General features: G+C 38.3%; 1 protein-coding gene across 1 annotated transcript in view; it reads right to left on the bottom strand.

The window, feature by feature from the left end:
* Positions 1-12,244, bottom strand: part of AFG2A (AFG2 AAA ATPase homolog A) — a 181,716-nt gene that overhangs the window by 116,986 nt on the left and 52,486 nt on the right. The window contains exon 14 of the mRNA XM_065736027.1: positions 11,610-11,736. Coding sequence (XP_065592099.1) covers positions 11,610-11,736 — 127 coding nt within the window. The remainder of the gene's footprint in view (positions 1-11,609; positions 11,737-12,244) is intronic.

Genomic DNA, 12,244 nt, shown 5'->3' on the forward strand with positions numbered 1-12,244 from the left:
TTCCCTTCTCTAAACAGAAGCGTATGCATACACTTACCATAATGCATAAGCCAGCAGTGGCTGCAGCCCTCTGATGAAACAGCCCAATGTTTCAACAGGTTTATTTATCTGTGTTTATTTACCTTCATACTTTATTAGTGCTCTTTGTCTTCACCAGGAAAAAAAAAAAAAAGCACTTTCTAATGGCACTGATTCAAGTTCTGTCATCCTTTTCTATCATCCTGCCAACCCAGTTTCCATACATAGTTTCCAAAGCAAAACAAAGCAGATGTGGGGGAAGAACAGAAATGGAGCGGTAAAGGAGTGGAAAAGACTTGTTACACAGGCTTACAGATGTTGTTCTGAGGTTACAGAGAAAAGATACCAGCAGTACCAGTGTAAATTTAACATATGCACTTAATTTCATAATAGAGTTTTCTCTAAGTAATACAATATGTATGCTGAAATTGTAACTTAGAGTGAGGATATTAATGGGAAAAATGAATACGCATCCTGTTTGAAGTAGTGGCTAGCAAAAAGTGAAGAAGTTCATTTTTAGGTTTGCAAGATAGAAGCAATATGAAGCTGGAGCTGTCAGTGTACTATGTTACCAACAGAACAAAGAAAGAGTTTCCAAAAACATCTTTTTTGCCACCTGACAGGGAACAGAAAATTTGAAAGATGTTCCAGACGGCAACTGGAATGTTGTTATAAAAAGTGTACAAAACACAATGGAAGGAGGGCTGTTTTAAACTCTCCTCTGTACATCTGGTACAAACATGCTTCTCTGTAACACAACGCTTAATTCACCATGGAGGGAGCGTACTTTCATTTACAACAAAGGAAGAAGTAACTACACCCTGTTTAATTAAATTCTTCAGCTCAGTAAGAACAAGTAACAGACACAAGCCCCAAAAGGAGCAGTCACTTCAGATTTCTAGAACTGCTGAGTGGAGACCTGTCAACCACTGCCCAGCACTGCTGAATCTAAGTACTCATTTGACTTTCAGACATTTCTCTCTCAATCAGATTCAAAGACCCTATAGTCTGCATGCTTTTCTAGGTGATTCAAAAATTTGTGAATTCGTTGTGATTCTGAGCCAATTTTTATAGTTGTATATACATCAAATCACATAAAGCTTCAAACACAGTTTTGTTATTAAATTACATTGGCATATGTAACCCTGAGGCACTTTGGTGACCTGCATAGTTATTCATCAAGCAGGCACTGATCACAAGAGATGGTAACGTGAAGAGAGCCCTGGCTTTGTGTTCCTGCATATGTGCATAACAATCCCTCCACATACCTCATGAAAAATGATATATTATAAATCAGTGACTCCCAGATTGTTCCTTTTTTGATTACAATACTGCCTTCATTTAGTTTGATGTTAAGATTTTTTTCTTAATAACTAAGAAAGAACCTGCTTTTCTTGAACAAGCCCATTTTCTTTCACTGGTACACATACTGCACATGAATGGTATTTCTAGTTGTGCATAAGCAATACGTACACTAAATGTGCAAGGTACCCAGCTTTTATCACAGCTAGAACAAACAAAATGTAAAGTTGGAGCTCTTTCAATGTGAAACAAAAGAATGATCAACTAGTGGAAACTGTCTGATGAAGTCTTATTCTCCCCACAGAGATCTCACACAGAAGATGCTACTTAATAAACTGAACAGAATAATGATAATATCCAATACTTCCAAAGAGCCTCAAGCAAAAGCTTATCCACATCCTCACTGAGAAACAGGCGCATATCAGCTAACTCTGCATTCAACACGTCTTTGGAGTCCTTTATGTAGAAAGATTGATCATATTCCAGCTTTTTCATTACAAATCACTGAGGTTCATAGGTTGTCTAAAACTAAAACTTAAAAGTTCACCTCCTTTCTACATACAAGCAAACAAATAAACTGTACGCTGAGCCCTTCATGCATCTCTCTCCCAGCACAGTTGCAAGCTGTACTGAGGTATGATCCATACTAAACCAGTGGCACAGACAATGCTCAGCTTTCTGTTTCACCACGACTTCCATTTTTACTGAAACATCCTTCACTCTATTAGGGGAGAGATAAGTATCTGCACTTACTATAATGTAAAATGCTGAGTGACTTCTATAAGATCAGGCATTTAGTAGTTTATTCTATTCTGAGCTTTGACCTTCTTGTACTTTCCAAGCTGGCTGTCTGCCTTCAACTGATTTGTTTTGTAACGTTCCAGTCAAAACATTTCAGCTGTTGCATGAGAAGGAGACTGGGAAAAATATGTTGCTTTGTTTACAATTTAAAAAAATTAATAAAATGACTTCACCCTAACCCTTGGAGGAAAGTCTCAAGATCTGACCGTACTAGGATTTGAAACTTCTTAATTAGAAAAAGCTCAGTGAAGTTTCTTGACATTCAGCAGATACATTCTCCAAATTCTGACCACTCAAAGATTGAAACTACCAAGATTCAAGGAGTCTGCAGGTTTGTGCTGGATCCAGGCTGCTGAAGTCACAGCAGGAAAATGACCTCTCCTCTCACTGGAGTAATCTGAGTCTAGTCAAGCAGGAGGAGGTGAAAGAGGATACCAGAACAGACTCTGAAAGGAGCAAGAGCCAGATACAGAGAATGAACATAGTGAAACCAGGATCCTGTACACTGGAGCAAAACCGATGGTCATTAAGAAAAATTCTAGATATGGGATCCCAGGAAGCAAAGAGAAATGGTAAATGCTAGCTGGGCAGGCAGGCAAAGATAAGATAAAAACTTGGGGAGAACTGGATGACTGACAACAGGAATCTACTAAGTTTGGGAGAAAGAATTTGTGAAAAGCAAAATGCATCCATGTACAGAGGGAAAAACAAACAAACAAACAAAAAACATCAGTGGAGCAAAAAGATTATAAGAACAAGGATCATACTGATATTAGATGATATCTTGCCAAAGATGAAGACATCAGGAGACAAAGAAAACACAAAAAAAGCGGATATTGGGTAAAGATAGGAAAGACCAACTGCCCACAAAGAACAGCAAAAAATTTTAACACAGTTTGTCAATTTACTGCTTAATTCAATAATTATGTTTTCTGTGGCAGATATAGAGGCTCCCATGCAGCTGTGAACCATGAAGATATCAACATGATACTACACCATGGGTTCTGGACACTCACACCAGAAACTGGTAATTATTCATCTGATTTTAAACACTGTAAATCAGAGCTCTTAAACATAAGGGGATGTGATGGTAATTAAAGGTGATCAAAATGAATTGTAAAAATAATTTTCTAAATGAATGGAATTTAATTAATCATGTACAATGAATAACACTTTCATTAACATAGTTAAAGATTGCATGATGATTCATGTGCTCAAAGAAGAATAAATTAAGACTGTACTTGCAATCTTACCCATGGCATTTCTGAAGTCATGGGCACTCAACAAGAACAACATTCTCTGTAACACTACTTTAATATAGCGTTCACAAAAACACTTCATACATACTGCACATTTTGCACACACAAAGTGGAAGGCAAAGCAGAAGGACAGCCACAAATCAAGCCCTAAAAGTGTCTATGGCTACCAGCCACGTATCCTAACTGGGCATTTCTCTCACTATTCAGCTCACAGGACCAAATTAACATCCTTTCCAGAATCGTTCCCTAAAAAATCAAGTCCTTTAGGAATGTCTCCTCCTTAACTATTATCACTATCATAGTGAAGCTTATTGTATATGAAAAGATTAATGCCATATAACACAGTGACTGTGAAAAACGCTGTGCTGTGCTTTGCTCATCTGCCATGAAGTAACGTATCCCTAGCTACATGTCACTAAGGCTCTGATAGCTCCTGAGGATGCTCACAGAGGAACTGAGGCAAGCCAAATATCAGCAATCCAGCTGCACCCCTCCTCTACATGGCTTAACACTTAACACAAAGGGGAAAGATTGAACTGGAAGGATTTGGTAGGCAGAAGTTAGCATCACGTAGACTGTGCTCAAGTAATTGAAGTAGGAAGCAAAAGCTTGTGTCTTGACAACAAAGTTATAGGGGTTAAAACTCACTGTACAGCTACAGGGAATTTAATAATAATATTACTATTAATTCTCTAGTCGAAGGTGCTATGTTTGCCTCTAAATCCACATGAAGAATTCAGTTGACCTAACTAAATGCTCAAGCTCACTTCATTTCTAGAGGCATGATTCATCTTAACAGCCAAATATATGTTCTCATGTTCTCTTACAAATAGTGTCATTTTCATGGTACCACTGAAGAAAAAAAATACACACAAAAAACCCCAAAACAAAACAAGAAAAAAAAAACAAAAAAAACAACAATCACACAACCACCTGGTATCACAATTACAGATTCACTGCACTGATATGTGGTGTGCATACAAATAGCACCCTGATAAGTCTCTCAATTTCCCACTCTTAATATTTTGGAGGCTTTCTGACACGTTGTGCTCTTTATCAGGATTTTCTGAAGATAGGAGATATGAATAAAAACAAACTCCAGCCTCCACTCTTCCATCTTTGTACTCTTCCAAATTAAATATGTATGCTTTGATACCTCCAAATAAGTTTTCTGGCATGTGTTGCAGAGTTTATGAAGGTATTAGTGATGCTACACTACGTGAATGAATCAATGTAAGGAAGGCCTTCTGTTATAAAGAATAAGAGCAGGCATATTTACTTTTCTGCTCTCCTTGAAGCAGAACTATGATATTTTTACATATGCTGTTTGGTTTTATGTTATCGCAGACAAAATAAAGCCGATTTATCCTGGCCCTATGGTGCGTCTGTTAAAGGAGAAAATATGTAGCCCAGCAAGTTTTCCCTCCAACCCTTTTTTTCAGGCAAGTAATAAATCTTGAGTGGAAAAGTCACTGTGCTCTTCAGCTGTCACCACTAAGATTTTGTTTTTTTTAAAACCGTAGCAGCCTTAAGGCTGATTTACTACTCGGGCCTCCACACTCTGACAATCAATGCTGGAAACAAAAATCACTTTTGCACACCTGGAAATATTTTATTTGCTGTACTCATGAGAAAACAAAGTTTTCATCAGCAAGGAAAGGGGTGGGGGGGGAGGGAGGAAGGAGAGAGCTTCAGGTGAATCTTAAAACTCAGTTATTGACTCAATGAGGAATATTATATATGTATATGTTCACAGGGAATACAGAAATTATCAGCATTCAGACAGGTTGATAAGGCACTGAAGGGACTCTGGGTTCACTATCCAATCCAGCCTCAAATCATCAGCTTTGAGATCTTGGCCAGTAAACAGCAGTGTTCTTCAACAGTGTCTGTTCAGTGTTTTCAGTATAACAGGTGTAAATAATTTCCAACAACATTAAAACATTTTACTCCCTCTTTGGCTTTTCTTCTTTTAAATAAACTTAGAAAGCTCTTAATCACCTCAAAATGCAAACATATTAATAATTGCAAAATTAGATCTTTGAGAAACAGCTACTCTCCAGAGCACATCTTTGCCTTAGTCAGAGTTGCAAATTTAACAGCGTTAAAGGTAAAAACCCAAACACATACCAGAGAAAACCAATTGATGGAAAATGTGATGGTGCCAAGATTGTGAAACAATTTTAGAATGTCAGAGCCTCTTTTCAATGGCATGTAGTTTGATATCGTCTTTCCCTAAAGCTTAATTTTTTTAAAATTTATTATATGCTCCAGAACAATCTTATCTTAAAAAGAAATCCCACATCTTCTGTTATTTCAAAGAACCATACTTGCACCTGGGCAAAATGATGTAAACACACTAGGTGCTGGCTGACTAAAAAGTCACAAGACGCAAAATCTCTCTCTGCTTTTAATCCCAGGGCTTTAGAAGAATATGAGGAGTGCCTTTTGACAAGCAGAGAGGCATTTATGCAATTAAAGTAAAAAACAGAAAGAAAAAAAAAGTTGATGGTTCAGCAGTATGGAGAGGCATGGTGATTGCATTTACATAGTTTGATTGCTATTCTGAAATACATTTCCACCTGTTCTAGTCTAGTGATGTCTACAAAGTTCATCTACAAATGAAGACTGGTTTCAGTCATGTGGTATCAGACAGGGCAAGCAGTTTAACAAATTACTTGTCAGTCATCCCCTGTGATCCCCTGGCTGGACTACTTCCTCTCCAGTAACCCAGCAGTGGCAAATCAAATAATCAAGAAGATTTCACTCTAACCAGTGTTTATTTGGTACTAGTTTATGCCAACTATCATAGAATACTTAGCCAAGCATTAAGTGTCCCAACATCATCTCCTTCTGAAAGGCACCTACTCTTGTGCCATCAGTGGACAAAATCTGGATAGAAGCAATGCCATCAGTCACATCAGTATTCCTGTTTCCTGTTTGGGACTGAGCTCATATTATATCTCTGCAAGGCTAAGAGACTTGGGCTGCTTATCCTCAAACCAAATGCAGCATAGAGTGGGATAAACAGGTAAAAATATTTACAAGCAGCAAGGAGCAGTAGAATGGTTTGTAAAAGAGATGGAGACAAACAGGACAAGAAGGCATAGGTTTCAGGAAGTTAGGCTGCTAGATATAAGGCAAAAAAAAAAAAAAAAAAACAACACGAGGCTGATCAAACACAGCAGGTGCCCAGAAAGGCTCTGAAAACTCCATTCACAGAGATACACAAAGATCTCCCGACATGCCCTGAGCAACATCATCTAACACTGAAGTTGTCTCCGTGCAAGCATGAGGTTGAACTGGAAGACCCCAAAGGGCCTCTTTCAACCTGGAGCTTTCTGTGATCTATGATTAAACCTGGGGGTCACAGAGTGGAGTATTGCATGTGACAGGTGGGCCACGTGGCTTATAACTCCAGTCCTACATTATATTTGGGAAAATTGAAACAGTACCTAGTCAAAGCTGTAGAAGACCCTTTAGTAAAACAGTGGTTGACAACCCTGCCCACGGCAGGGGCTTGAAACTAGATGAACTCTGAGGTCCTTTTCAACCCAGGCCAATCTACGATTCTAAGAAAATGGAAATCACATATAGACAAATAGGTAAATAGAAGAATACAAGATGTGGTAATAAGTTAAGTTAATGCCGCAGCTGACTGCTAAGCATGCTTCTACTATCACCTGCTTCATAACAGCACGTACCCATTTCCAGGCAATAATGAATAAATATGCCAGATTCTTTCCTATTTCTTTTAACTTGTAAAACTGCAAGCCTAAATATTTGAATTTCTTACATAAGCCTTCAGAAAGACACAACTTTGATGTTTTAAAAGAGGAAAGATTATTTACTTTTGCTGCAGGCAAGAAATTATAATTTCTTTACTGATTCTGCCAAATGGCTCTATCATGCACTTTTTATTTTCATCAAAACAAGCCACTTTAAATTAAGGTTGTCCCAAAACTACACACAGTAATCACCATTTTAAGGGTCAGATTCACTTGTCAAACCTCTGTTTGACTTCTCTGACCAAAAGAACTCCTCCAAAGCCCAAATGAACCACAGGGGAGGAAAGTTTTATTCTATTTCCCCATACTTGGCAGTTGCTAGGAAGAATACTGGCTGCAGCTTTACTTTGTTCCTATAAGCAGAACAGAAAACTCAGTACCCACGTGGTTCTTAAACTTAAGAAGCTGAAGTCAACCCCAGTGGTTAATACTCTAAAGTCAACAGAGCTTCTCTGTGGAACACTATGCACTGAAGACTTCAGGGTGAAGGAAGAGAGGGTAGGAGAAAGAAGGTGAGGAGGAAGGCTGGGGAGTATGAAGCTTTTAAAAGGAAAGTAACTGTTCAGAAGGAGGCAGCAAAATCCTCTGCTCTGGCACAATCCACAGAGCACATGTTCTTGTACTAGCACACAAGATATTTCAAGATTAGAAGCCAAAATGTACTAAGAAAGTATTTTTTAAAGACTCAGCTCTTTGGTATTCAGAGTACCAGTAGAGTTTCTGGTCTGAGCTGCACTTGAAGCCCATAAACTCAGATGCAATCCAGACCATCATCAATCTAGAGACAATGGGTAACACTGACAGCACAGCCTTTCATTAATCTTCATTTGTCCTATCACATCCTGTCATTCTTATGCAAATAGCATATTTGAGGATACATCTTTTCTGCACCCCGTGATAAGGAGAAGTGAAGCTGTCAGGAGCACCAGGATGTCATCATATATCACAGGCCACCCCTTCACTTATCACCTTGTGTTTTACATCATTGCCAATGTGTTTGACAATCAAATTTGACCCAGCAGGAGGTAAAACTATCAGATAGCACAGTTAGAGGCATCTTGCTTCCTGTGCTGAAACACTCAGCAAGGTCCCCGGGGATCTGTCAGTTTCTCTTCCCTAAGTGTACCCTAGCTAATGGAGATGAAACGCAGAGGAAAAAGGTATCAGCATGGGCAGGAAACGATAGAAATGCATCTTCCTCAACCAAGAATTAAAGCCAGTATTTAAAGTTTAGGAAAATACAGGTTCCACTGTAAGAGAGAAGAAGGATGCACAATCCTGTTGAGTCAGTCTAGATTTTCTCCTGAGGAAATCTGCTGGACTACAGCAAAAAGCTTGTCCATGCGGATCTGTAAAGATCTCTTAATTTCAAGCAAATCAACATATACACAGTGCTCAAAATAATTTATGTGGGGTTTGTAGTAATGAGTGATATTTCTTCTTAGGCCAACTGATACGTGGGAAAATACCAGCAAGCTTTGAATTGCAAGCAGCTCCATGAAATTACTGCAGAATATTTCACGCATGAAAAATCACTCTTGAGTGGAGAAGTCATCAAATGTTAGAAGTACTTTTCCTACTATTGCTCATCAATTCTACCTCTACAGTAAATAAAAAAACAAGAATAAAAGGGAGGTTTTACTATTCTTACTGACTCAGTGTTTTGTTTCTGTATCACTTTCAAAGAATGTTCAGAACATCTTGTTCCAGAGTACTTCCCTTCTAACAGATATCACTCTTTCTGCATCATATGTAAGGAGAGAAAGGTACATGCTGTTTTTGTTTTCTTACTTAAATGGAAACTATCCCAAAGTGTTTCCAGCATGGCATGAATGAGATGCAAAGTAGCTCTGTGCTACAAACACGGGACACAAGTCTGGAATAATATTTCAGAAAAATCATGAAACCTTAGAGAAACTATCTTATTAACAGACATTTGTAACAAGTCAAAACAAGTTCACCATTAAACATAACTCCATAAAAGCTGCCTCAAAATCTATTCACTACCCAAAAGCAATGAAGTGTAGTGTTTGCAGGGATGATGACATCTGCACTAAGCACGGGGGAATACCCTTACACGCAGTATTCTCACATGCTGTTTTCAAAGTAAGGAACACAAGATTGCCTTGTGCCTTTATACAACACATAAAGTTCACGAATTAAAAATTACTGCATGGTCATGATGCACCTACACAAACAGGACACAAAATCATCAGAACGTTTTTCTTTATACCTTAGCAGAAATCATTTTAAAAATATCTACAATATTTATTTACAGTTTCTAGCCAATAACATTCCTATAATCATATAGTTTACTATCCTGAGGAGCACTGTCTCATGCAGCTCAGACCTGTTAGGGTCAGGAATAAACTGGGGTTAGAATACATTAGCCTAACACTGCCAACTAAACACAAGTGTGTTGTTTGTTCTGTGTTTCCTCTCTACTAGTCTCTTACCATGGGAGTTACTTAATACTCTGTAGTGATACAGAATAATATTCTTCCTTTCAGCCACCCCAGTGTCTCAATACCCTGCCTGTGGTAGCTACCATAGGTCCCTACACACAGAATATTCAGATGTTGCTGATAAATGCAAGAAAAGAAAGAAGTTGGAGTTGAAAGTGGGGCATCCGCAACATGCTGTCCTTTCCAGCTGCAAGTATGGGATCAGCGATGTTGAAGAACTCAAGTCATTTCTGTGTAAGCCCATTTCTCAGCTGACTGTGTCACATACTCAGTGATGCACTATCCCCCTACCATTTCCTGGTTCCAAGGCTGCTTTCAGTTAAAATAAATTCCTAGAATAGTAGATATACAAACAGGTCTTTCCAGAATTATTATCCCCTCACATCACCCCCACAAAATTCAGATGCATGGAAGATGCCAATTTTTTATCCACCAGATTAAAATTAAAACTTTCAGGTAGTAGAGCTGAATTTGCATCAGCGACAGAGATACAGTGCACATACATCTAGCAATTTCAGTTCTATGAGTTTTGTGTACTGCAGGGTGGCCCCTAATACATGCTAGTTCTCTCCCAGAGAAATGCCAATATTTCAGATAAAAATGAAAATACAAGAAAGCAGCATTCAAAGGGGAGGGAAATCTAGCCAAAGGGAGAATGACAAGAGAACAGAATGCCCAGGTGGTGATGGAGATAACACAACAATGAACCAATCCAAAAGGAAATTTCTGTTCAACAAATCAATATTTGTCAAATTCAGCTTGATCTGATGCCGAAGAATAGTTACCAACAAAGGCTGAAATCAATCTGACAAAAATTAAAATCTGTGGAAAATCTCTTTTGCACAAGTGTATTTTTCACTGATTTATCATTTCCTACTGAATACTCTTTCCTAGTTCTACTTGGCCTTGGCAGGTAGTCTTTAAAGTCTTTAGTCTTTACATAGTCTTTAAAGAAGCTGTGAGCGAGCCTTTATTGGGATGCTATCAGCTGGGTGGCTTCTGGCAGTTCAAAAGGGAAGCTGTGTTCTGCAGCCAATACACAAGGTGTGTTTTTTTCCCCTCAAGACTTCATGTATATGCTAATATTACTTAAAGCTTGCACCTCGTACATATCTTCTGCCTGAATGCTCCAAGACAAACAGAAAAAAAACTATTCAAGAAATATCTTAAAATGTAAGAATTTGTTAGCATTGCAAATAAGAAAATATTTTAAGAAACCCTACAAAAGATCAGGAAAAATAAATTTCATTAGCTTGTCATCAAATCCATGAATGTTGCGAAGGTGAAAAGCTGTGGAATGAAGAACCTTAGCAACACCACAAAACATCTCTTAAAGGAAATCACTTCAGACTGGTCTGCCTACTGCACTTAGCTGTGAGAAGACACAGCAGTGACAGACTTTTAAAGCGGATTTTCTAGAGGGCTGCTGGGTTTGTTTTGTGTTTGGAGGTTTTCTGCTTTAAGTGTTACAACCATTCTGGTTTTACAAACTTGTCTCTCCAGTAACGCTGCTGTGAGACTTAAGGAGAAACCGTGCCGTCTGCAGCTGGAACCCCCACTGCTGGCAGCAGGCAAACGGCACCGAGGAGATACTTAATCTTTTGAAAGGAAGTAACTAATGAACCAGCAGTCCAGCAAACTCTTGCATAAACAAACACAACAGAAGCAAAATCCACAAAAGCAGTTTGACAGAAACGTTGCTGCACGAGTTCAATGGGCTCAATTTAAGGATAATTTCTTCTAGGAAACAGATACTTAGGGATATCACAATACATTTTGTTTCTGTTAAAACATTTGTATGGGGAAAAAATGCCACAGACAAAAACCTTTCATTCGCCTTGTCACCATTTCCCAACTTGGACTCTTATAATAAAATTATTAGACAACAGTTTGCAGAGCAAACAAAGAGAACTGAATTATTCCAGAATCTGGCCTCCTCAAGAGAACAGTACATACAACACTGCATCTATTCGTACCTTGTCTATCATGTCCGGTCTGTTTGTAGCTGCCAAAATTGTCACGTCCTTCAGCTGCTCTATCCCATCCATTTCTGTCAACAACTGAGCCAAGACACGGTCTGCTACGTTTCCAGCACCTGAAGAGCTGAATAAAAATAAATAAAATTACAGCATTTGTTTGCCCTTCCCAGAAATATGGAGAAAGAATATAGTGCTCTATTCGGTTTATAGGGATACACTTTTTAATTTAATTCTGATTTTTATTTTCAATATCAATACCTGAATTTAAAATAGTTTCAATCATATGAAGTTAGTAAATGCAAGCTGAAGAATTAGTCCTCCAAAAGATTGCTTGGTACTCTGAAACCAGATGAGGTTTCTAACTTACTAACCTACTGCAATGATTGTAAAGATTTTACACAAGGTGGATATCTGGAATAAACATTTTTAAGATAACTAATTCCGTCCAGATTATTTTCTAGTCAGGCAAACTTTAATTTCCAGCATCCTCCAAGTGAGTACTTACACTATCCAGTATGAAACATTACATAGTTATGTATTTTGCAGGGTTGGTCTACATTTCTACGTTCTCTCCATCAAATGAGTACGAATTGAGTGTGGACCAACTCCTTCGTAATAGCATTGTCAGTCCT

Source organism: Cyrtonyx montezumae, unplaced genomic scaffold, assembly GCF_038088225.1.
Source record: "Cyrtonyx montezumae isolate F1298 unplaced genomic scaffold, pur_monq_1.0 scaffold_2, whole genome shotgun sequence".
Taxonomy (NCBI): Eukaryota; Metazoa; Chordata; class Aves; order Galliformes; family Odontophoridae; genus Cyrtonyx; species Cyrtonyx montezumae.